At 37.2% G+C, this 27960-nt stretch overlaps 1 protein-coding gene across 1 annotated transcript; it reads right to left on the minus strand.

The window, feature by feature from the left end:
- LOC107662811 (threonine aspartase 1-like) lies at positions 1 to 27747 on the minus strand. The gene is made up of 14 exons (XM_016452925.1): positions 27598 to 27747; positions 27006 to 27205; positions 25656 to 25723; positions 24909 to 24977; positions 24411 to 24531; positions 23996 to 24080; positions 23642 to 23721; positions 20030 to 20121; positions 13924 to 14097; positions 13690 to 13768; positions 9302 to 9412; positions 6626 to 6733; positions 5533 to 5606; positions 1 to 287 (listed from the first exon to the last, which is right to left on the minus strand). The coding sequence occupies exons 2-14, from the start codon at positions 27133 to 27135 to the stop codon at positions 195 to 197; spliced, it is 1284 nt and encodes a 427-aa protein (XP_016308411.1). The 5' UTR covers positions 27136 to 27205; positions 27598 to 27747; the 3' UTR covers positions 1 to 194.
- Positions 27748 to 27960: the final 213 nt, after the last annotated feature.

Raw genomic sequence — 27960 nt, forward strand, 5'->3', positions numbered from 1 at the left:
ATTGTTCGAAAGTTGTATGGTAGGTTTAATAAAAGGATTGAATAAATAATAATATTGGGAATTATTGTGAGACATATTGCAACCTTTTTGTCCCTTTATGATTGTGTCCTACAATGACACAACGTCAAGCTCTTGCTATAAAGATCCCGGCGCTGGCATATTGCTGCAGAAATAGAGGGTGATTTCACACCGCTTCAGTCACTCATGGTCCCGAGTCGACAAACTCCACCCTCGATTGCCAGTGACTGTCCGGCCACTGCCCCAGGAGGAAGTCTGGATATGTGAGTCTGGCAAACAGAGAGAGAAACAGCGTGTTTACAGGGTCAAGAATGAGTGTGGCGGGAAAGCACACAGCTGCTGGATGGTGGGAGTGAGGTGTCCTCTTTGCAATCAAAGGCAGCTGCCGTCCGCCTCCGGCACATGCCCTGGACGCATTCTCTGACGGGCTATGATAAGCGGCCTTTGGGGAGCCAAAACCAGACAGTTCCCTGTCCACGTGTGAGGAAAATGAAAGCCCTGGTATCATCCCAGAGTGTCCCAGGCCACCTGTCACTAACACTGGCCCATGACAGGAGGACATGCATACGGTAAAAGTCAGTGGAAATCTGTGACCCCTCTCGGCAGTGTGTGTCAGTTATACTACCATAAAGATCCATATCTCACTCCCACACTCTGCGTGACTTCCCAGCACGGGCTCAGGCAGATTATTGTAGCTAGGAGACAACACCTCCATACTAAATAAAATAACTAAATAAATAACAGAATACCAAACACAAGCAAAAATCCACTCTGAGAAAAGATAAAATGAGTAATAAATCCATCAGAAAAAAAAGAATAATAAAATTAGAAAATAAATGTAAATATGAATAAAAACTATGATATAAATAAAATATCGGGCCCAATGAATTCTGCAATTCTGAAAACATAGACGGAACAATGGATTCCAGTGATAAAAATGGAATTTACAGTATAATGTGCAATGCGTAATGTTACAGAATATGGCAAATTTTGGATGAATAAATCAAGAAAAAAAATGGCTGAAAGATTAAATAAGATTAAATAAAATGGATTTCATAAAAACCCTAAAAATTTATATTTAATATTATATTAAATTATAATATTATTAATATGGTCAGTTGAACGTATATCTAGATGAACAAGGACTACAAAACTAACTTTGTTAAGTTTCTGCTAACCACAAACACACCAATGTAACGATAAACACATTCATACACACACTTGGAGAATGAAATGCATTAATTGACAATGTGCACGGACCGTTGTTTAAAACTTCTAGATAAAGATAAGCCAGCTCGTAAACTTCCGGTGAAGCGTCATTTGATGTTGTGGTACATATAGGTAGAGACTCTTGAGACCCTCACAGAAACCTCTCCTGCCTCATTCTCATCAGAAACTGAGAAACAAAATAATTGCAACACCGTAAATAATGATAGCGGCATTAACATACAGTTTCATGTTAACAACATATAATTTTATATGCCGAGCCTGGTAATCCCAGGAGAGTACCTAGACACATAATTGTACATTTAAATGCTGACAACTAAACACTATCATAAAGGTTTAGGCTAACGTTAGCTAGCAAGCGATGCTATCTCCTACGACATCATAATGGTATTCTTGATAATCATTAACTTACCTTCATAGTCATGAACACATTTTTTAAACACTTATCATATTTTAAAGCCTTTATTATTTCTCAACTCTAGAGCTGTGCAGTAAAATTCACTTTAAAGATTCTTTTTGGTGGAAAACAAAGACTTTTAAGATGAAATTGACATGAAAATACCATTATAACCAGTAGATGACCGCAGAGGATCACTCATTAGCTCAGTTACCATTTCAACTCCCTAGTTTTTTTTCCTCCACATCTTGCTTTTGGATTTATTATGAAATTACTATTATAATTTTAGCACTTTTACTGCACAGAAGTATAAAGTATAGCAAGTTAATTATTAATGGTATAACAATTAAATAATAATGCATTCAATATTTTGAAATACTTTTACATTTAAAAACTACATTAAGTTTTATCTTTAACTGTAACTGAAGCTGCTAAATACATTCAGCCAACAGACTTGTTGCTGCTGTAGTTTTGTTACTCTGAATTTAGTCAGAATCACTTCATGCACAGCTCTATTTTTGACATCGGCTCGTCAGATGTTTTGTTTCGTCCATTGCTTTATCACTGTCAATCATAGCAATGACTCGTAGAACAATTTAGCAGATTCACTCGCTTAATTTTTTACACTCACGTTTGTCATTCCTGAAACTGTATACGTGGACGCTTGGTCCTCTTAGACAAACAAAACTTTTCTTCAAATTGGAAAAATGGATTATGTAGAGAAACCGAGCTGATCCCCTTATAGCACAGTTGATTTTGACAGTTGACCAGAAATGACTGAGCTGGCTTATCTAAAACCAGGAAGTAACCGTGCATAAAGTCAATTGCCATAGATTAGGGAAACTAGAGTCGCTTTTCCACTGCATGGTACGGCACGGTACGGCTCGGTACGGTATGAATAATCCCGCCCACACTAAAGCGGTACTGAACTGCAGAACTGAGCCGTACCGAGCCGAGTCGTACCACGCAGTGGAAAAGCGCCACAAGATACAGGGGAATCGTAGCACAACTTTTTTCTTTTTTTTTTTCCCCACATTTGCTACCCCATGGAACGTCGTTCCAACTGAAATTCCTACTGAGGTCATGCTACATAAAACATGACAGTGGATTTATTGTGTTGTCAGTTGAACATACCTTGAATGAGGATATATAAATTCACCTCCAATCATCAAGTCTGAATCGGACTGATTCTTCTTATAAATGACAACAGTGTTTTAAAGTTGAACACATTTCAATCTACTCAATGGTGTTTTATCTGGAATGGTTCACATGTGGTTGGGATTACCACTGCTGGAAATAATTACGAAGTCTTAACGCAACCTGGAGATTAGACACAATTCTGTGTGGCAAACCAGATATTCACTTACTTAGATGGACATCAAGACTCAGACAAAAATTTAAGCAGTTGGATATAATCAGAAAATGGCTTTGTTTGGGAGACCAAAAATATGCCATTAAAATTCTTTCTTAATTGCCATGTAAAAGATGTGTGTATGATGTGTTAAAGAGCTGAAAAACAGAATGTTCAAGCCAGAACTGGGCCGCAGTGTAAAAACAGATCTATGACAATGACCATGCTTCAGCTGTGGTTTTCACATACAATTTTGTTCTCAACCACAACGTGCCATCCCTCATTTCGAGAGGCTAAATGCAAGAATAGAAAAGCGAGCAGTGACACCGATTAGTCAAAAACCAGAGCGGGAAGCAGAGGACATGAGAAGACTAGTTGTTCTCCAACAGCATTAATGCGTGTGGATTTGGGAATTCAGCTGGAAGGTTTGAAATCTTGCCATCCCATTGCTCTAGCAGAAAAAAAAACATGTAATCCACATTCCAGGCTATCTATTGGATAACATGTTTGCCAGTGCACGAAACACAAAGGCTCATCTGTATCCTATGTGTACACAGTTTCATGGCCAGAAATATCCTGTACACAGCAATAATTTTATTAGGTTATAGGTTGTATGAAGTCTTGGATCAGATGAACATCTTACATTAGTCTACAATTTTTTTATTTATGGATTAAAAATAAAATAAAATAAATTACATTAAAGGGGTCATATGATGCGATTTCAATTTTTCCTTTCTCTATGGAGTGTTACAAGCTCTTGGTGCATAAAGAAGATCTAGAGAAGTCTCAAATTCAAAGAGATATTCTTTATAAAAGTTAAGAGTCAGCCACACCTACCTAAAAGGGCTCGTTAAAGTGATATAGGAAACAGTTAAAAGAAAAACGGATGCGTGCCTGTATATTAAATGTGTGCAGCTCTTAAAGCGACAGCAGACTAATTGTAGTAAACATGCTGCCGCTTGTCATTAAAGGGATAGTTCACCCAATATATAAAAACTATATAAAAATATATATATATTTATCAGTCTGGCGAGTAAACTAAAAACTAAAAAATTCAATTGGGGCAACTTTTTGAGCAATGTTGCTGGGCAACATTAGTTAATGTTGCCGTCAACGGGCAACCAGGTGAGACAGAGGGCCCACGACTGATCTAAAGTGTCCAGATTGAAATTTGTTACCCATTCTCGATGGTAAAGTGCCCAAGCAACATTGCTCAAAAAAGTTGCCCGACAAAATTGCTCAAAAAGTTGCCCCATGTATCATCAGACTAAGTCACTGGGGACCAGCAACTGTTTGGTTACCCACATTCTTCAAAATAACTTTTACATTCAACAGAAGAAAGAAACTCATTCAGGTTTAAAACAACTTTGCAGTTTGGACTTGAATGAAGAGAGAGAACCTGCACTTAAAGGGATAGTTCACATTCCCACTGACTTGCATAGTGTTTTTTTTCTCCATACTATGGAAGTCAATAGGGACCAGCAACTGAAGGTGAACTATCACTTTAATCTTTTCACAGGCATTTTGTTTTCATAGTTAGACAGATATCGTGATGTATCATTATAGGATTGTCTAGCAATATATCGATTATAGCAGAATTGCTGTATTGTGATATTATCGGTACCGTGAGCCATGTATCGTGTATCGTATCTTGTCGTATTGTCAGGTACCTTGTGATTCCCACCCCTACATGTTAGTGTAATAGATTCATCAATGCCAGGCATGAAAGGCAAAAAGCTTGAAGCAACAGAGAGCCACCGCTTCCAGCCAGCCTGTGCCGACAATAGACCGGATAAAGAGTACACTGGTTCCTGCAAGAACTGACTAGAGCCCCTGTTCGGAACACAAACCCAACAAAAGGCTATTCTAAAATGGGTCAATGCACCCTTCCAGACGTGCTCTGAGCTACTAGCATGAATAGAAACGGTTAAAACGGCACACACTCCAAGAGCTGCGGACTGTGTTCTATCTCACTGAGCTGCCAATCAGCTCTGGGCTTTCATCTCATCAGACACACACACATACACAGCAGCACAATGCATGCAGGAATGAGAGGAATGTTTCTGGAATGGTACAGGAATGAGCTGGTGTCTTTTTTCTGCAAGGTTTCTTTAGAGTCATCGGAAGAATTAGCCGTCATAATTCAGCAGTACTGTTCATTTTGAACAACTTCATTTTATGAGTACCTGCTACCAATTATATACCAGAAACAAAAAATATAAAAAGCATATTAGTGGACATTTTCTGTGTTCTTACCACTTCTTGGGCATGAGGACTTGCTAAGATTACGTTTTTTAACTGACTGCCAAAGCTAAGCCAACTGGAGTTTTGGTAATACTTTAATAATACATTTCAGTAATAATACTAACAAACATTAATAATGATGACTGTTAAGTCAAGCATCACTATTACTATTGCTCACACTTGAACAAACCCTTTACCCTAAAGATGTGTTCACAAAAAACACATGTGGTCCATTGTTAACAGTGTAGCGATGAAGAGCCTATAATGAGGGAGATCAGATGCAGGAACTTCTTACCCTGGCTTTACTGTCCTGGGCAGACATGTATCCCACACACATGCTCTCTGTTGTATGGCTCCATAGAAACTCCACTGTGAATAAAAGAGAGACACAATGACTGTGAAATACAGCTATTAAAAAAGTCCTTAGAATATTACACTTTCTATAAACCTGGAAGAGAATTAGAACACCTACAGGAATTTCAAATAGATTTTTTAAAATAGCTCTTTTTTAATGAATGAATGAAATACTATATTTGTATAATTTAAAGAAAGTGAGAGATTTTGTGCTCTGCATTTGCTATAAACTCTAAGTAACCACAATGCTTATTTTACTCATGTCTGTAAAACCACTATTCTAAAAATCGATTCGAAATTCCAAAGGGAACCCATGGCGAAATAGCCTTCTGAGTTGGCCTACAAATTGAAGTCAAGATTGAACAGTTGATCAACACATCAGACAAAGACTGATATTGAAAAGCACATTTCATATCGGTCTCAAATGTTTTCTTCCATTGAGTGTCGGCCATAATCATAACAATGCCTTTATTCTCTGAGGCCAGACCACACTTTCAGACCTGTTTATTCTATTATTTGTGAATGCAGGGAGCTGCCATGTTTATCCCTGAATGTTTAAACAAAGACGCCTGGAAAAATAGTCTGAATCTTTAGACAAGAATGTGAGGGAGGCATCAGAAAGAAACGATGTGGGGGGAACAACAACATTATAAATGGCTTTCAGGGAATCTTCAGTGATGTTCAGATGTTCCTCAAATCCTCCAACTGCATTTTTGTCCTTTAAATACTATCTATCTATCTATCTATCTATCTATACACACAGCATATAAGAGATATTTTTCAAAAATTAAAAATAAAAAATTCCAACCCCAAACATTTGAATTAAGTTAATAAAATGGGAAAAATGACTGGAAAAAATTATATCACTTTATATTATTCCTGTTCTTCAGTCTTGTTATTTTTATTTAACTTTTTATAGCCTGTCTGAGGATCGCTGAATTCTGTTCCATTCTTTTTTAATGTTTTTGAACACACAATCATCTAGATTTGAGATGTATTCGATTTAAGCTAAGGCAGGACAGAAGAGCACGTACCCAGCAGAGCCTGGATGTCTTCAGAGCGCTGGGCTTCTCCACATGTGCAGCACCTCAGAACGATCACCCCACCCAGAACACAGTCTTCGCCAGCCAGGAACGGCGAACCTTAAACACAAACAAGCCAACTGCATTTCAACCATGACCCTCTTTCTACTACAATCAGTCTATTTAGATGTGAAGAAGAAATTAAACATGTTGGAGGCATCTAAGAAAATCCAGCGATTCGGTCAATGATTTATTAGTTATGCTCTGTTCTGAGAAGTTAATGAAATGAGCGGAAAAGCCATACATTTCCGTACTTTCCCCTGCCAACCTAAACGACTGAAAACAATTATTCTTTCCAAAGGTTTTGTTTTATTAACCAAATGAGAAAAATTGGGAGCAGAGCTACTTTTCGCTCCTTAATAGGTTAATGATGGAATGAGTTATTTCTGTAACCCCTCCGGAGTCCTGATAAAGAGACTCTGTTGAGAAAGCATGAAAATGCTCATACTTTTCCAAAGAGGAAAAAAACAAAAGATTTTGAGCTGCAAAACGGGCTTCAAGCCCATTCAAATGATTGCATCTCAAAACTGGCCGCAGCATAGGTTTGAAGCACTCAAGCATAACATCAGTCCACAGGAGGGAAGAGTTGAAATTTCACCTCAGATAGGTGCTCGATTTCCTTAAAGCCATACTGATTTTGCATATCATGTTGTGTTCAGCTTGTTTACACAGAACACAGCTCTTTTTATGACACCTCTCAATTAAAACCCTTCAATGAAAACCTGGATGGCCTTCACACAGAACATGGTCTTAGCACCACACTTCAAAAGACACCTTAAAACTGATCTTTATCAAGTATTCCATTAAAAAGCCTTTTATTCTTTTCTTCTGTTTCATCTAAGCATCCCCACAGTGTAATCAAATTTATTACACAGCTTTCAGGAACACTTGATTCTGATTGGTCAGTCACAGCATCCTGCAGTCAACTAGTGTAATAGTATAAACTAGTGTTGTAGTCAAGACTACTTAAACCAAGACCAAGTTGAGACCAAGACCAGAGAGTTGAGACCAAGACAAGACCAAGAGTTTTAGAGGTTTTGACCGAGTCAAGACCAAGACCAAACAAGCACTTCTCAAATTTGTCTGAAAGATCCACATTTTCTGCCTAAGAAATGTCTGATATTTAATCAATAAATATAACTTGAATATTAAGACACTTTATAGAGCGGTTACCAATCAAATGTGATCACTAACAATAAAATTCATCTTTGCACTGCAGAAGTGGCACAGAAGTTTCATCTGAATTGGTACAATTACAGCTGCATAAATATGGTTGAGACTAATGTTTTAAAAATAAATTTTTGGAATTATAGAGATATGATGGAAAAAATCAAATGATTTTTTTGTGGCTAGGTGGCTGCAAATCACTTAATGAGCGAGTCACTGAATCTTTCGTTCAAAGCAGCTGATTCATTCAGTAACGAATTCAGCTGCCCGGAAATGCACAACAGTTCTGCTATGGGTTTGTTTGGAACTGTTTTCGCTGGCGAAATAACAAAAACTTGTGTTTAAAATTGTGTCTAAAATGTATTTGACTTAATATTAACTTGTTTGTTGAACGTTTGCATAAAATTAATATTATGTTTGCAATTTTGCTCATATTCATGAAAACAGCTCTCTTGCTCTTGTGATATTGCTCAATTACATGTCAATTATATTATATAATATAAAAACAAGATCTCATACAAGTACTTTTTTGCAATCATATCTTAAAATATTTGGGTATTTGTATTAATTTTGGTGAAATTTTTGACAATTCCCTATTAAATTCTGACCGGGCACAGCAGTATCAAATGAAGTTATTTATTGCATTTGAAGCAGTACAAATGCATTCGAGACCGAGACAAGACCTTCAAAAATGGTCTTAAGACCAGTTTTGAGACCAAGACCTGTCTTAAGTACTACAACACTAGTATAAACATGGTGGCACTCCACAGTCTCTTTCTTCTCACATAATAAAATAATTTCAAATTAGATCGATATTTCAGGTCCACTTATTTAATTATTAGGTAAAAAAAAAGTGATAACCAAACCAGACGCAATGCAAAGGTGCAATGAAACAAGGCAACATGCAATAAAAGGTTTGTTTTGGATATTTATGTAGATTGATGCATTTCCTGCAGTTGTGGATTTCCGTGCAACAAAACTATAAAGGTCACAGGCCAAAACCAGCAAATATTCCCACATGTATTTTGTGTGCTACATTCAGTATGAAATCCAAGCGGTCACCCGATTTCACAAGCCCAGAAAAGAAACCAAATGAGCAAAGCTTCTGAACATGAAAGCAAGCGACATCTTCAAATGCCGTCAACAGAGTATTTATGGCATCTGAAAATAACTGTGGCCAGATAAATATGATTTAACCAAAAACTTGTGGAGCCAATACAAAAGAATGTTATTGATCCCCAAATCCAAACAAATAGAAAAAAATGTGGCTGCCGAATTTTTGTAGCGCTCATTTCCAGTCAAGCAAGTTGTTAATAATTTTGTTGTTCAGTTTTAACTCAAGAGCTGCTCTTACTCACACATATTGTGGTAAAGTGACGCTAGCCTGCTGGAAGAGAGAGAGAGAAAAAACATGAAAACAGAGTGACAGGGAGGGAAAGAGAGTCCCTGAGAATCACTCACTGATGAATTTGTTTTGCATAGCCTCCAGTAGGGCCTGGTGTGCATTTTCAGCCTGCATGGCAGTAGAGCACTCTCTGGCCAACATGGTGCGAATCAGATGCTCTCCAGAGCCTGCAATAGTACACAAAAGACCCACATTCAATAATTCAGTATTTATTTTTATTTGACAAAAAAAAAAACATATTGCATAATCTGATTTATTAGTCCAAAATCACTAAGACGTTTCACTGTTTGTATAACTCCGCTTGTCTGTCTTCATGGTGTTTCATAAAATGTTGTTTTCATACTGAATTGCAATTGACGTGTATTAGCATATTAAATTGCAAGTGCTGTTTCTTCATTTGCATGCTAAATTGTGATTGATCTTCCAATCGCAATGTGAAAGTCTCTACTGTCACTTTTGATCAATTTAATGCATCATTGATGGATAAAAGTACTAAGTTTCTTAAAAAAAAAAAAAGTCTTACTGACTCCAAACCTTTGCATGGTAGTGTGTAAATTCATATAGCATATATATTAAATTGGATTAGTCAGAATGATGAAAACCAAGTCGAGTTTATGAATCTGCTTGAACAATTCATTAAAACAAACCACTCTTAAGAGTCATTTGTTCATTTTAAACAAACCTATTCCTATAAGATTGGCTTTGATATGCTAAACTGAGTTCTTCAGGAGCAAACAATCTAACTTTTGAGGTTTGACAGGTCAGGTGTCCCCACAGGAACAAAGTTAAAAGAAAATGTATAAAAACAGTTAATATCACTGTCAAAACACAGAAGACTTTCACAGTCATTTGCATTTCAGCAGCCAGTTTTCAAAAGGGAGGGGAGTGTAAAGAAATGCCTTGAACACAAAATGTCTGGCAGCCGCTCAAGCCTAAGAAACCATAAAGCCTAAAGAAAATAGCTGTGTTGTTTCTGTAAACACAAACGCGGGCCTCGTAAAATATCAGGTAACTACAACAAAACTCTGTGCGAGTTTGTTGCCATGACAATTAGATGCTAATTTCTTTTCTTTTTTGTTGTTTTAACAAAAGAACGAACGAACGACTGGCTCCACCGTTGGCTCACTATTTTCAAGTTACCGTAAACCCTCTCGTTCTCTCTCGAGAAATGGATGTTACTGGCAACAACACCACAAGTTAACAGCTAATTTAACAAGCAAACAGTGCCATGATAGTGCAAACTCAATTTCCAGTGGAAAGTAAATAAAACACAACAAACCAGAGATGACAAGAAACGGGCAAATGTAGCGAAAGGAATCAACACCAACTCGCCATTCGCCCTAAGCGAAACCACAACAAGCGCTGCAGAGTCTAACAGGGTTGACCTGAGAGAAAGCGAGCTCTTTGTGTCAGTTTGAAGCCAGAGTGATTGTTTTTCTCCTCCTTTTGATAGGAACGCCTTTTAAGTTGGGAAATGAAAAGCAGGTGCACCGCTGGAGCGCACACTCGAGCGGCTTGTCCTCACTGCCATGCGTTTTCAATTTTGAGAAGGATGAAAGAGAAATGCATGCTGAAATGGCCATGGGGGGAGAAGGTGATAAAATGTGTGATTCTGCTTTTGTTTTTGGAATGGCGATCAAAAACAAAAAGGCACAAAACACAATGCGAGTTTCGTGCCTATTGCACATGAGTTTGTGTGATTATAAAGTAAAAATGTTAACAGGGAGCACACATGTAAAACAGCGCTCAAGAAACCTGTCAGGAAAATGTCTGGGTAATATTCCTCAATAAAAAATGAGAAACTGTATATTGCATAAAGGGGAAAAAAAGCTTATTTTATGGCCATTTAAGACCAGATATCAGATCATCCAAAAGTTTGACAGGACAGGTGTCCCCACGGGAACTAAGTAAAAAGAAAATTTATAAAAATAGTTAATCACATTTAAAACAGCGTTTGTAATATTTCAGACCTGTTGAATCAAGCAACAGGGCATATCTCAAAAAAATCTGTCAAGAAATGTCTGGGTAATATTTACCATCAAAATGAAATTAAAATGAAATTACTGTATATATTGCATTTAAAAAGCCTGTTTTTGGACCATTTAGGATCTTAAGACTTGTTGCATAATGGTTTCATCTTCATGACAAAAAATGTGCTTCTCAATTCTTTTAATCTTAATATTAGTCTTAATCTTTATATTAAAACTATTAAAAATGTGTTTTACTTTATTACAGTGATGAGAACATTTGGATAATTGCCATTAACAATAAAGTGACTTTTCAAAGACATAAAAAATATGTTGTGGGTAGGGCATGCTTAATTAGCCCTAAAAATTAGTGTTATGCAAAATAAAAAAATCTATACTTTTTTTTCAAGATGCCACTGTGCAATAAATAAATAAACAAATATATAAATAAATGAAAAAAAAAAAAACTAACTAAAACAAAAAAAAAAACTTTTAGGCTGCAAAGACTGACCAAAATCTCTTTAAAAAAAAGAAGTGTGACCGACAGCACCGACAACTTTTTTTTTTTTTTTTTTTGGAAATGGTGATACACTATTTTTCCTCAGGATTCTTTTATGAGTCGAAAGTTCAAAAGAACAGAATGTATTTGAAATAGGAATCTTCTATAATATGAGGAAACCTTACATGCTGCACCCCTGTGCAACATGCCAAGCTTGAATGAATCCCAGTCTCTCTTCAATGGGCCAGGTGTGTGTTCACTGCTGGGCTCAGGCCAGGCCAAAGGTGCTTTCACACAAGGGTGCCGCAGGACAAAGGATGAAGGAAAAGAAATATGGCCTTCATCATAGTGTAACACTCTTTGGAAATTGTGTAAGTGATTATGGCACAGGGAAGCATATTAACAGAGGCTACAGTCTGACAATTCAAAGCCAAGCAGAACTTTTTACAAGCTGTCTGATTGTTAAAAGCAACGATGCGCCTTGTGAAATATTATAATAAAGTTACAGGTGCAGTTATGCTGAAAAGATTCTTGTGCCATGTCGTGGTGTTTAACAAAGTAATTGCAAATTTACTGCACTGAAAAGGGGAGATGGAATAAATTAAACGTTTAATACATGTTACATCAAAGTAATGCACAATACACTCACCATGGCCATATCAGGTATATGCACATATGATTCAATCCTCTATCTCCCCATCAAAATAAGAGACAATTAACATAACCATGGTATAATACAATAATACACATAATTATTTATAATATACAATACTGTTCAAAAGTTTGATGTCAGTAAGATTCAGCCTTGGTGAAGAAGAAAAAAGTAAAAACTATGTTCCACTATGTTGTAAAATATTATTACAATATAAAACAACTTCATTCCATTTTCATGTATTTTAAAATGTAATTTATTCCTATTATAGTAAAGCTGAAATCTTCCAGTCTTCAGTCTCACGATGCTTCAAAAATCATTCTAATATGGCATTTTGGTGCTCAAGAAACATTTCTTCTTATTTTTTATTTATTTTTATTTTATGAAAGGGGTCATATCATGCGATTTCAATTTTTCCTTTCTCTTTGAAGTGTTACAAGCTCTTGGTGCATAAAGAAGATCTGTAAAGTTGCAAAGACTAAAGTCTCAAATCCAAAGAGATATTCTTTATAAAAGAGTCAGCCACGCCTACCTAAAATGGCTCGTTCTAACATGCCCCCACATGTCTATGTCAGGATGTGGGAAGATTTGCATAACGCCGCCCAAATGTTCACGCAAAGAAAGAAGGCATAACTTTTATTCTCGCTGTAGTATTGTTGTTGCCACCGCCGCCATGTCGTGAAGGCACTGTGTGTTTCGTTGTGAAAGCGAAACTACTTTGTCTGGCCTTCCAAAAGAGGAAAGAGGAATACATCAACTTCGCGCTGTGGATCGCCGGATTGGTTTCACCGTGGACGAAGCGGAGTCCAGCCCGTGGTCGTCACATGTGGTTGCCAGACATCCTCTATGGGCACAATAAACATGCGTGCTTGTATGTGCTGTATGGAGACGTGAATCATGTCTGTGGCCCATTGACTTGGGCACACAACAATATAAGTGAGAAAATCTTGTTTTATTTATGTGACAGAAAGCATTAGTTTAAAACATGAATAGCACAGCCTTGGGCCCCGCTCACAGCAGGCATCCCAAGTAAAGCAGAAAATCTCCTCTTTTTTTTTGCTCTTGAAATATGTCCCTACTAAGCAACTGGCTAATGGCATTAAGATGTTGGAGGAAAGGATTGACATCTACATCAGGGCCAAAGAAAGGGCAGAAATTTCAAAAGTTTCAAGCTACAAATTAGATTTTCATCAGGACTGTATCTGTGCACAATTTTTTTTTAACAATAACAAATTAATGGCTGTATGAAATCTGTGCAAAACAGAAATCAAAAAGCAGTAAATGTACAGTAATGTCACACTAATATGACTCCAGTGTTTTTGATACCTGAGGTACTCACAGCTGTAGAGTAAAGGCTGATGTCACGGGCGTTTTCAGCCCAGCAGCCACAACCATAGTGAGCAGCCTGAGACAGAAACATTTGAAGAAAAATGTGTTAAATAAGAATATCTGCTGCTGCAGTAATGCATAAAATAATTTTATGATTATGATCATTTATTTAATATACAGCATGATGGTCAAATAGAATATGATCAGACTTGAGAGAAAATCAAATGTCACCTGTCCCACCCGACCCGGGTGTTTCATGGCCAGACCTCCGCTGGAAACTGCAGCCGCCACATTCCCTTCCCGATCCACCACAACCGCACCAACCGTGTCCAGACAGGCCGAGTTATTCTCCTCACCTTCCACCATAAAGTCTCCTACAGGTTCCAAGCAGCCAAAATCATTCTCCTGCACACAAAATTGCCATTCAATTAGAATTTCCTATCGCGCACACAGAAATTAACCAGCACTTTCCTACAATCTAACATCCTGAGTTCATTTACACAGTGAAATCAAAAATAAATGTAAGTGTCAATGTATCTTCATGCTAAACCATGGCCAAAAAACAGGAACAAAGAGGCTGTGGTTACTGGCAACAGCAAAAAAGGCACATTTCCAAAGCCCAGAATAATACTAGACTAAAACACATTGAACATTGCTTCTCTTGCAATGTTTTTTTCTTGTCTATGAAGTTGGCTTTCAGACCCAGCTGGCTACCATAACCAAACTTGAACTTTCTGACAAACCTGGGAACTGTAATACACGTCGCTATCTAACTTGAGCAAATAAAGTCCAATTACATATCAGCATCTGAAAAATGATCCTCGTGCTCTCATTTATAATGAGTAAAGTGGTAATTTTTAAAGGACTGTTTTCATTTGCTGATTGCTGTGTACTTTGGATAAAACGTTGATGTGGACCGCAAGAGTTGTAGAGCTGTTTGATAAATTGGCCTTTCCTGAGAAACTGCGGAAGGGGACAGGATGACTTATAATTTATTATTCCATCTTCCCATGAACAGAGTGTCATTACTGGGACATACTGTAGATCTTCAGACATCAGCTGATTATTATGTGCAATAATCTACTAATATATGAGCAAACAGGCAAAAACAGAACGTTATTAATATTGATCTCACCATGAGCGATAAATCTGACAAAATCAACTCCAGTACAACATCTGCTCACAGACCTTTCCAAAGAGGAGCATCAATTTTCCTCTCCTCTATGGGTAGCTGTTTATATAACCTTTATGTCTTAAAAATGATTCTGCTTTGTCTCTATTTTGGTGTGTCATGAAAGCAAGTTGGTAAAAATCTTCAATTGAGTTGAAATGTTTCCATCTTTGTCATCTTTTTCTGTAAAAAAAAAAAATCAGCGTTTCCATACTTTGACCAATGAACTCCCAATTGCTCACAATTAGGGGTGGGTGATCTTCCCAAAATATCATATCACGATCTTATAACAACACAATCACGATCCATGATCTGAATCGGGTTCTTCCCAATTTTGAGATGTACTATAGAGAATATCCAGGCTGGAACAAGCCTATGACTTATCTATTTGCACAATTTAAAAAACACAGTATTGCATTAAACAATCCGCTGTCAAAAGGGTCTTTAAAACCTGAGTTAAACGTTAAAACACTGCATCCCTGTATGAATTAAATATACATTGATTCTTATTAAAGTTATAAAGTGATTCAGTCAAGAGCAGTAAGTGATTTTCTGTCTTTTTTTTTGTTTGACTGACATTAATGATACAGACAGCAGTAGGTTTATTACGTTACTGTCTCTTTAAGACCGAATGCATGGATCTAACATACTGACATGCATCCGATTTCCTTCCCAGCTGTTTATGCTCAATTAAGACATAACTTACTGTCTTTTTGTAAAAACTAACCAAGACAGACATTTTGACATATTTTTTGTGTATATATGACCGTTTATGCGCACGCCTGAAACCTCAAGTATACTCTGCCTGCTTGTGTTTAGCTCAGTGTCGGAGCGAGCTCACAGAACGCGTCTGGGGAACAGTCTCTTTTGCAGTTAATAATAAAGCATGTCCCACAGTAGACTGCCTTTTTTAATACTCATGTTACATGATTTGACCGATTTGGATGTTGTTAGGCTTTTAAGGAGTGGCAAAAGCGCACCGCTTTAAATGAAAGGAATGGCACAATGGCCACTTTATTAACATCCAAACTAAAACTAAGATTTGATTCATCGCACTAGCACTGCTAGCTCACGTTGAATTGTTTTCAAATACATCACCTCACATGAAAGACACATAATAGAGACACGTGATATCAGTTGGCCAGTCACAGTCATCTAGTAGGCAGTCACTGCTGTAGTTTTAACATTTTTCCGAATACATAAAAGATCACGATCTCTACAATTTAAAAGTAGTTTGTCGATGTCTTCAAGATCAATCATGATATAAAATCATCATATCACCCCACCCTACTCACAATTACTGGATTTTTTCCACCATTTTATGGAGACTTTTCAAGCAGATTTTCATGTCATGCCATTATTTAATATAATTGTATAATACACTGTTGATTTTTAACAATACTTAGTATTTACAGTAGCTATTAAGACTTAAGACATAAATTCTATGATATTTCCAAGCCTGAAAACATGGGCGGCACTAGGGCTGGGTTTCCGGGGCATATGCCCTGAATAGATTTAGCCTTAACTAAACCCCCGAATGTTTTTTAAGCACCTTGCCTTTCACACCAAGTTTATGCCAGGCCATTTGTGGTTTTTGCAAAACTATTCTCTAAGACACAAACCTTACAAATGTCTGCAAATCCAGTAATTACTTTTTTTTTTCCCCAAAAGCACTCATCGTGGGAACTTCTATAAATCAAAACACTCAAAAACTCCAGGCAAGACAATGATATAAAACACAAAATTCTAAGATTCCCTAATATTCCCAAGTTTCCCAAAACTGTGGGAAACTTTCAATGCTAAAGTTATGTTTCTATAAATCACGAGTGCACCCACCCACATAACAGAAGTTAAGTTCTGCAAAACACTTAAATGCATTAAAAATGAGCAAGAACCCCTAGACCCCAGGCTATCCATGCCATACAAATGCATTTCATCCACAGTAAAACAATAAATATGGCACTTATAAAATCAAACAAACCACAGGCCACTTGAGAAGAGACTGGGGGTTGTGTTGTTATCTTAATGACCTTTTAATGCATAGCTCTGGAGAAAAGTATTTACTGAACTAACTTGAAGGAAGAAAGACCATGTGGCATCCCAGAGGCACAGATCATTCATGCAGACAGCGCCAACAGCAATCACTTACTTCAAACTGATGCTATCTTTAAAACAAACCATACAAGGTTCGAACACCGAACAAGAGTACCACATATACCAAACCAAGTTAGACCGCAACGTATTTGTCTTTCCTGTCCAATAACATTTTCGCCCACATTTTGAGACAATGTAATTTGCAACTAATGACCCACATTTCGCTTTCTCATCGGGACCACACAAGCATCACATCACGGACGGATTTGCGCTGGAACCCATTTTCCCTCAACACCTGCATTACATGTGTACCTGTCAAATCGCTTCCTTGAAAATCTACCAAAAATGTAGGAGAGATGCTAACATGTTCAAGCACATTACAGGAAATAATTTGGAGAAATAACTTCAAGATGTGGGCGCGGGAGATCGGGCGGCAGGGTGGAGATGGTGCTGAAGCACCATGGTCTCATAACGCATCAACGATTGCCTTAAAACTCCTTAACCTGTATTTTTAATTACTTTAAAATAAGATAAATGGTCCATGCAGGGTTATTATGGTTACCTAAAACTGAAACTAAAATGAAGTTAACTGAAGTGAAAATAAACTAAACATAAAATAAACATTTCTCATTTTAATTTAGTTTAACTTGATGTACTAAAATAACTTAACATGACATAAATGAATAAAAACTATATAGAATTATACTAAAAATGACAAATACACAAGAAAATTACTAAAACTTTCAAATTAAAATGTAAAATATAAAACTAAATACTGTATTTTAAATAATATAGTAAAATTCAAAGTAATATTCAAAATATTAATAAAAACAGTAAAAGTATCTCAATGATACTAAAATAACACTGGGTCCATGAACTAAATTATGCCTTTGAAACAGCCCCAGAGTAAATGGCTAAAAAGATCTTTTCAAGTTGACCTTTTCAAGACTACCTGCTGAACTCATGTTTTTCAGGGCAATGACAAGCAGCTACAAAAGAGTGTCACAGAACTGTGTCACCCAAGTCAAATTCCTTGTGTGCAGTGCCATGTCAGCAGTGCAGTAAGTATACGTATGTGTGTTTCGTGTGATTGTGAGTATTTGAGGTCTACACACCCCCTTCAAGGTCGTCATTACCCTATGGGTTTCCTCCTCTGGGTATATGTGGTGGTTTTGAATTAGAGGACTGAACAGATGCAGATCCTGTTATCAGTCGAATAATAATGTCAGAGCAAATGCCTCCGCTGCACTGTGTTTAATTGTGTCTAATTAAAACTGAATGGGAGGGTGGAAACTTATACATCATGGAGAATTTATAGGAGAAACTTGCATATTTAGTTCAGTCTTTTTTTTAATCAGGGGGTTTAAAGCCTATGCCAAAAATCAACGGCATATCCTGAATGTTAAAGTTTTCCCTTTTATTAAAAAAACTCTCAAGAAACTCTCAACATCAAGTCTGAAACAGACCTGACAAAGTTCAGAACACTTTGACGGAAGCTTTGTTTCTATTTCTGAAGTCACTCCGGATAGCCCCACCCATACTGAAATCTCATTGGTCTTCTCCACATAACAGTGTATTAAATATCAAATATGGATGTGATTCAGTCAGGTAATGCAGAAGTTTTGTATTTAGTGTGAACAGACAAATGCTGCCTAATTTGAACTCGGTTTTAAACTCAAGGTCCAAACAAGGTTTTAACTTTTTGCCACACCTGACAAAGGTAGTGGTACAATGGTACATTTTTTTTATGTTTCTGTCTGCATGACAATTAGATTATTCATTGTAATATAAATAATTAATAATTCATCCCAATATATAATAATTAAATTAATAAATATTTTGCATAATACAATTAAATATTAATGTAATAATTAAATTAATATATTTTAGATTTTAGATTTAAAATTATATTTATACATTTTGTATAACATTAATTATTAGTAGTAATAAATAATGTAATAATTGAGCAGGTGTTAAGTATAGACCTTGTTTGGATGGGAGAAGCTTTGCTCAGAGAGATTTTTTACCATATTATCATTTTTAAATGTGGCCAATATCAGATTCTAGTGTGAATCAATGACAGTCCTGAACTAACCCGCATGAGCAAAAGAACGAAAACAAGATGTCATGAAGCACGCTGTCACATGGAAGAAAACAAGGAGGCCACTTAAGTAAGCATTTATAAGCTGATGTGCCGCGAAAGCCAGCAAATTTGTGAGCAGGTGATAAGGAGGATGAAGATGAGGAGAAAGAGAGCAAAGGTTTTAAATATTTACCGTACGACTCCCTTAAGTTTAGCTTGTATAGAGCTGTCAGTGTAATACGCCATAAAATAACATCACACTGTCTCTCTACTGACTGCCTCCGCATCGGTCATATTCACTTGTGTGATCAAAGACTTACCGGTATGTAAAATCATTGGATTGTCTCCTGTCGTGCGGAATAATGACGAATGTCAATCTAGAGTAATGTAAAAGACCGTTCAGACTGTGGTCGCATTGCAAAACATCTGATCTGAATCAGATTTGAAGTGAAGTGAAGTGACGAAGTGAAGTGACGTGACATGACATGTGGCCAAGTATGGTGACCCATACTCGGAATTAGTGCTCTGCATTTACCCATCCAAAGTGCACACACACAGCAGTGAACACACACACACCGTGAACACACACCCGGAGCAGTGGGCAGCCATTTTTGCTGCGGCACCCGGGGAGCAGTTGGGGGTTCGGTGCCTTGCTCAAGGGCACCTCAGTCGTGGTATTGAAGGTGGGAGAGAGCGCTGTACATTCACTCCCCCCACCTACAATCCCTGCCGGTACGAGACTCGAACCCACAACCTTTGGGTTATGAGTCCGACTCTCTAACCATTAGGCCACGACTTCCCCAAAATTGTATTGACCCCGACGTGATGCCCTATGAAAGTGGCCCAAATCAGAATCGAAAAGATCGGATTCCATGTGGTTTGTGCTGTTCACACTGTCATGAAATCGGAGTCACATATGAGCAAAAAAAAAAAAATCAGATTTAGGCCACATTTTCCTGCAGTGTGAAGGTAGACTTAGATTCACTCACATGTTCACATGATTGTCTTTTCCTCTTCGTCTCAACCTGCTCCGCCAGCTCCATCTTCCTCTTGTTCCTCTTGTAGCCTGACAAACTGAACTCTGTAAAGTGTTGAAAAAAGGTGTGGCAATCAATAACAGATATCACTCTACTGCCTATCCAAAAAACTCTGTGTGTGTGTGTGTGCCAGGACCCACTAAATGCTGACAACTGTTTTGCTGCTGTGGCCTTATTGCTTTGATTATTATTATTATTCTTCATGATAGCATAGTGCAGCAAGGGTGTGTGTTTGGCGGGGGAGCCTTTATTCACATAATAAATCAGTCTGTTGGTGGAAATGTGGTTGAAATCCTCAAAGTCTCCCTAAATAATGGGACATGTGTTGGAGTGAGGTCATGGTTTTGGCATCAGATCGCTTCCAACACTGACAACACACACTCTATCGCTGTCTGACACAAACTGGGAGTCGGCATGGGGCCCTCTATTAAAGTATAGAAGCCATTCTAACATTCTTAACAAACGCTGCATTCCACTCCTGTGAAAATGTCTTAATCAAAGAAAATGAATCAATGAAATGGGCACAAATACGTCACTTTGCAGAATTTAATGGAATGCAATTAGAGCTGGTAAAAATAACAGTCAATGAATTAAAAATACTCCAGCAGATGAGATCACATGCCTTCTTGCCAATCACTATTCAATAAAATGATTACGTGCCACCGACTTACAACTGAAATAAAAGGCAGTGGTTTTGGTAAAAGCCTGAACATAGAAAGCTTTCAAGCTATTCCTCATCTAGTATATTTCAATAAAAACTGTACATAACCTGTGGGGAATTCAGTAAAAAGGACAATAAGAATTAGATTTTCATTCCCTGAAGGAAATACAAGTGCTTGCAATAGAACGCTGTATCAGATCACTTTGTCACTGTCACTGAGAATTAGTGAGTGTCTTGTTTTCAGTCGGCTGTGCAACGTGGCTAAATCGTTAAATATATAAAAGGACAAAAAAAAAAAAAAAAAAAAAAAAAAAACCGTCCCACTTTATATTAAGTGGCCTTAACTACTATGTACTTACATTTAAATTAATAATTTGGTACAATGCACTTATTGTGTACATAAATGTTTTTACATTGTACTTACATTTGATCTGTAATTACACTGTTGACCCATCCCCTACACCTTAACCCACCCTTAAACCTACCCATACCACCAAACCTGTCCCTAACCTTACCCGTTTCCCACCTCAATAGCAGCAAAAGTGTTTTGAAATACAATATGAACACAATAAGTACAGTCATGGCCAAAAGTTTTGGCAGTGACAAATTTTGTTTTGCCAAGTTTGCTGCTTCAGTATTTGTAGATTATTTTTCCACATGTATCTATGGTATACTGAGAAACAATGATAAGCATATCATACGTTTTAAAGGCTTTTATTGGCAATATTTACAGTGTTGACACTTGTTCTTCATAACCTCTGCAATTCGCTCTGGCATGCTGGGGAGTTGCCTGGCCACAGATCCAAAATTTCAATGTAATGATCTTCGATCCACTTCTTTATCACTCTTGCTTTGTGACATGGTGCTCCATCACGGCGGAAAATGCACGGATTATCACCAAACTGCTCATGGATCGTTGGAACAAGTCGCTCTTGCAGGACGTTTTGATACCATTCTTTATTCATGGCAGTGTTTTTGGGCAGAATTATGAGAGCCCACTCCCTTGGTTGAAAAGCAACCCCACACATGGATGGTCTCAGGATGCTTCACTGTTGGCACAACACAGGACTCATGGTAGCGTTCACCTTTTCTTCTCCGAACAATCAATTTTCCAGATGTCCCAAACAGTCGGAAGGGAGCTTCATCAGAGAAAATAACTTTGCACCAGTCTTCTGCTGTCCAATCCTTGTACTTCCTGCAGAACTTCAGTCTGTTCTTGGAAGTTTTTCTTGGCGAGAAGTGGCTTCTTTGCTGCCCTTCTTGACACCAGGCCACTGTCCAAAAGTCTTGGCCTCACTGTGCATGCAGATGCTCTCACACAAACCTTCTGCCATTCCTGAGCAAGCTCTGCACTGCTGGTGACACGATTCCGTAGCTGACTCCTCAGGAGGACACAATGATAGGAAGCGCTTCTTCTCTCCTTTTATAGCAATCAGTCTGCTCTTACAATCTATTGATAGTGATTTCACCTGACTAGTACTTATTCACACTTTCACATGTGCTGCTGATATGATTAGTCAATTAATGTTAGCGGGTCATTTTGTGTCAGGATCAAAAAACAGTGAAATTTGTTTTTTTTTGTGAAAAGTCCATTTTTTGGCCAATGAAGCTTTTAGCAATTAATTAAAATGCATCTGATCACTCTACACAATAATCTAGAAACAATGTGAATGAACACCACAACAGCTGAAGCTGCAAACTTTGCAAAACAAAATGTATGTCACTGCCAAAACTTTTTGGCCATGACTGTACGTTGTACTTATTTTTGATGTAAGTACATAGTAGTTAAGGCCACTTAATATAAAGTGGGACCAAAAAATCAATTCAGTTATGCAAACTAGTGCTTGAAATAAGACAAATCACATTTCAGCATTCAAATTTCACAATTACATCATTGCAGCCAGTAACAATTTCAATGCTGAACAATTGTAGACTTTCAAGAATAAAATTAACACAAAACCAAAACAGATAGCACACATAAGGCTATAGTTTAGGCTGAATAAAATGCAGAATTGTAATACGTAAAATTAAATAATACAATTATTTAAAACAATATAAATGCTGGAGATTTTAAAACAGAACAATCTTAAACGTCAATGTTTATCAAGTATTCTACATCATTATAAAACAAATTCCACTTCCAGTGTGCATCTAAATCATTTTTCATCCTTGAGATGGTTCTGTTCATCCAAATACACCATGCAACCACTGTCATCGAACGTTTCATGCAATAACTGGAAATACTTTATAACAATAACATTTTATCCATATTTAGCATCTGCTTAAAAACAGCGATGTCAACTTCCTCTGCTTTCATCTTTAGCATTATGAGACACTAGCAGAAAAAAAAACAAGTCACACACACTAAGAAATATCTCATTAGCACAAAAAAAAACTCCTCAGTATAAACACATTTCTTGTATAATAATATATTAATATAATTAATAATTGAGAATAATATTAGTGTGCATTAAAACTGATTACAGTAACAGAGGAAGCACAAATAATAATCAGTGTGAAAGTGTTGTGTAACAGGTTGAAACTCCACTGTAGACCTCATTACATTATATGAGAGAATAAACAACAAGCTCTTTTATTAAAAAAAACCTGGATGCCAGTTACTCCTTACAGATCAAAACAGAGTGGAGGGAATCTTGTCATTTCACCTTAAAACTGCTTCTAATGTGCTTCTTAAAAGAGAAATTTACTGAAAATGTTTGAGCGTTGTAATATGTTTTAACAATCTCCTGTTTCCCCAAATAATGTGAAATAATGGGATTTCTTTGACCAATATCCAAAGACATGTCCTGATCTTTATTAATGCACAGAAATCTAATAAAAAAACACTGCAGTCAAGCATGCAGCAGCAGCTAAAAGGGGATTCTGGGTGGTCTGATACTCACTGGTGGTCATCTTCTCTGTAGGGCATGCCGGAATACCATGGCTGATGGCCCATTGTTCTGCTCCTTTGCCCACTAAAAAACTGACAAAGTAGAGATGTGACTTATTTCCTATAGCTAACAGAATACACCTGCAACATTTGTCAGAATACCAGAATGTTTTGTCATGCACTAAGTTTGTTCAGTTTTGCTGCATTACATTCATGTATAATAGTGTATTCTGTGTATACTGCAATTGAGATGTTGATGTTACTTGTTTCACAAATGTTTTTCCCCTTAGGCATCAATAAAGTATGTCAGTCCATCTATATGTCTAAGCTGATAGCCAAGAAGCCAACATCAGAGAGGTTGGCTCACCAGGGAGGGATCCTGCCAGCTGAAAGCTTCCCCTTCTGAGTTTCACTTAATAGTCTTCTGGCTACCAGCACCGGGTTCTTGATTCCTGATAGAAAGAGCAGCATTAGTATCACTTTCACTCAAGACAGCTTTGAATACAGTATAAGAAACCATTTGGCTTTTTCATGCACTTCTGATGAAGGATAATGCAGTTCATTGGAGTTCACTGCAGTATATTTATTATCTAAAGTAAAAAATAAAAGACAGCCTGTCTTTTAGCCTTGCATTTTTGTAAAATGCATTTAGCCACATTCTCATAAAAGCCTGAGGAGGGTGGAAGTTGGCCTTTATTTGTTTTGCCTGAAATTCGAATAGCACCTTAACCACATGATAAAAGGCTCCAACCAGCCTCGCCAAAATTTCTAAGAGCACTCACCACTCAAGGCTCCAACAGCTCCGTAGTTTAAGGACTTCCCATCCATGATGCTGGCATCACACTCAATCTCACCTGAGAGGTTCAGGTTGGAACCGGTACCCGCATTGGTGAACGGGGAGTCCTGTAAATAAGCATCAACCTTAAAGACAAATTTCTGTGAGCTCAACAAAAAGATAAACAAAAAATTGGTGTTAAAGAATAGTCTTAATATATATTGTATATATGAAGTACTACAATGACTAATACAGAAATGAAAATAAAGCTATACAGAAAATACAAGGACATAAAATCATTAAAACTAAGCTAAAATTTAAAAAGTGAAAATATAAAAATAAAAGCTAATTAAAAATATTAAAACTATTTTTTGTAGATTGTTGAATTTGACTTCCTTGCCATCCCATTGATATCTGATCATATGTTTTCTATATATTTTCTTTCTGAGAGTCTCTATGCAGTCATAACCAGAGTTGGTGTGTGTTTGTTGTGATCTACTATCACCTCTAGCTCGATAAGAGCTGCTGTCACGGCCTCTAGCGCCATTCCTCCAGCTCTGAGCCTGTCCACAGCCTGAAACACATTAAATCACAACTGATGACAGCAACCCCACTTCTGGCAATGTGTAAAAAAAAAACTCAACGTGCATTCAGTGTTTATTTTTGTTCTACTTAGGATTCAGGATCTTTATGCAGAAAAGACACACTAAAATAATCTAGACAAAACAGAAAAAAAATTGTATAATCCAATACAAAGAGCTTAAAAATAAAATAAAGCTGCAGTGTTTTCCACTTGACAAGCCTCAAGCAGACAGCGTGGAACGGTATATTAAGCTGGGCAGCAGCTCGGGCTGCTGCTGGTGTCATGTTATCAACACATAACTCAAATTCCCTGGCACAGGTGTTTTACTCGAGCCTGATCCCTTCTTTTCATCCTTTACACAGCACTTTGGATGGGGAAAAGCACTGGATTGCAACTTGCCAACCTATGCATTACAGCTATTACAATTTTGTTAGCATATCTTTTTGTATTTTGGCAATGAAAGAACAGTCTGCAAAAAAGAATCAATCTTAGGTTTAAAAACATTACATAATTCATATCAAAACATCTTGCAAACTGAGCTGGGAATGAAAACTGATTATATCATTGAATTGACGTCTTGTCTATGTGACCTCTGACAGAGCTATCCAAAGGTTACAGTTGACAGCAGAAGAATCTTAAGTTTTAAATGAAGAATCACATGCAACTCACTCTCTGGCAAGCTCTCTTGCACACATGTTTGTATTCCTTGGCTTTGGATTCTGAATGATACCCTGCCCCTGAGGAGGTAAAAATCATCAAACATAAAAGAGATGCATTCAGTTAGTTTCTTACAATGAGTCTGCAGTTTTTGCTTGTCTTACGAAACCTTTTTATAAGCCATTTTCTTACAGTTAAAGTGAGTTTCATAAATGAAAAGTCTTTATGATCCATGAATGGCAATTTCCCTTTAAACATTAAAAAACTGTTTGCTAGAAAAGTTTAGTGTCATTATATATATACAGGTGCATCTCAATAAATTAGAATGTCGTGGAAAAGTTCATTTATTTCAGTAATTCAACGTTATTTTTCTGTTATTTTTCATACAATGACAGTTCATTGTAGTAACCATATGTCAAGTTGTAGAAAGTACAAAAACACCAGAAAAAAGTAACATACATGTAGACTTATACTTCAAGTCTTCAGAAGCTATACAATAGGCCTAAAATTTAAGGTCGTTATTGACAGAAAATATTCAAAGCTCTCAAATTTCATTCATCAGGATTGACGTCCTTAATGTCAAAGGCCAATGTTTCTCATGTATGTTGTTGAATATGCAGAATGAAGAATGACATTTGAGAGCAGAAGCAGATGGGGAAATTATCAGCAAATAAGAACTTAAATTACAGCCTGTTAGGCTTTTGTATGGCTTCAGAAGACTTGAAATACAGGGCTCAAGTCATATGGACTTTTATTGTACTTATTCAATATCTTTTGGTCACTTTTAATGCTTGATAAACATTGTAAAGTGTTGTTATATGCAATTCTTGTGTCCCAAAAATAACTACAAACTGGTTTGGAATGACATGCGGGTGAGTAAACAATTACATGATTTTATTTTTCAGTGACCTAAGGAAATCTTCATATTTAAAACATGAATCAATCAATCAACTTAAAGTGCCCCTATTATGTTATTTCCAATATTACCTTTCATGCAGTGTGTAAAGTAGCTGTATGTGAATATAAACGATCTGCAAAGTTGTAAAGCTGAAAGTGCACGATAAATAAAGTTATTGTCTCCCAAAATAAAGAATCGACTCTGAACAGCTGAAACAAGTCGTTAGTAATTCGAATCCCACTTCCGTGATGGCTACACGTCACGGGGTAACACATTTGCATAATGCGCACCTATGTTCTACATGTTGGCCAGCCGTGAACTTGACCCCGCCCACAAACACGTCATTCTACTGACGACTGCTTTCAGACCATTACTCATTCAACATGTAACAACTAAATCTGTTCCAAAACATTTGGATTATGGTAAAGTGTTTTTTCATCATTTACTACAGGACAAAATTTCACCTGCATGCACCAGCACAAACCCCATAGCTTCGCCATCACTACGGGAGACGGTGCGGTTCAGTAAAGACCCTGAATTGTTTAGTGGAGACACAGTCTCCTTGCAATCTGTCGAGTTTTCTAGATTTTCCATGACCCGTATTCAGTGTAGCTTGCATTTTGACCCATCATTCACTCATAACTCCAAAACATTTCTCCAAGTCCTGAAAGCCAAGAAAGTGAGTGTCATGTTAAAGTGAGTTATCATACCTTCAGAATTCACCTTAAAGAGAGTGAGTTATTATAACTTCAGAATTCAACTTGCATATAAGGGCAATTATATTATATCTAACTCAAATGATTAATAATGACACACATTTTGAGTTACAACAATGACAGATTCCTTGTATTTTAATGCATCCCTTAACATCTCTCACTTTGAAAAGTAATACTCAGATCAGAAACATGCTTTCAGAAACATAATTAACCAAGTATCTAACTGTTCGCTCAAAAACTCATGTTATATTCCGTTAATGCTCTTTTTACATGCATCAACTAACGTACTGACAATTTCAGTCCTAAATACAGATGAAAGGATAAAGATTGCAAAACTCACTCGAGTGAAGACTTCAGGTGCAGAGCGCACATCTCCACAATCATACGCATGGCTCAGCATCTCTAGGGATAACACACACATGCAGATTGCACTGAATTATAAGTGTAGCTGTGTGTCTGCTGCATGATTGTGATATGATCTGATAATAAGCGGCGCATGTGACGCGTCACACCTAAACACTTCCTGGTTCAGTGACACGTGTGACCGTGTGACTGCAGCAGCGGCCCCCAGCGGCAGAGCCATGCACTGCGTCTCATCAACGCATCAACTTATCAAACAAAAATGCTTGTGAAAAGCGCAGGTCTTCTCTCTTCATTCAAGTCAAAACTGCTGAAAAATTCAGCAAAAATTAAAATTCTGTCA

This window comes from Sinocyclocheilus anshuiensis, unplaced genomic scaffold, assembly GCF_001515605.1.
Source record: "Sinocyclocheilus anshuiensis isolate Anshui unplaced genomic scaffold, SAMN03320099.WGS_v1.1 scaffold1164, whole genome shotgun sequence".
NCBI lineage: Eukaryota > Metazoa > Chordata > Actinopteri > Cypriniformes > Cyprinidae > Sinocyclocheilus > Sinocyclocheilus anshuiensis.

Bases quoted from the DNA above. Each gene is read 5' to 3' on its own strand.
- LOC107662811 (XM_016452925.1), bottom strand. From the start codon at position 27,135: ATGGAAAATCTAGAAAACTCGACAGATTGCAAGGAGACTGTGTCTCCA. The intron at 23,722-23,995 runs GTGAGCCAACCT...CTACTTTGTCAG, and splicing joins GCTGGCAGGATCCCTCCCTG to TTTTTTAGTGGGCAAAGGAG. The intron at 5,607-6,625 runs GTACGTGCTCTT...TTTTATTCACAG, and splicing joins AGACATCCAGGCTCTGCTGG to TGGAGTTTCTATGGAGCCAT.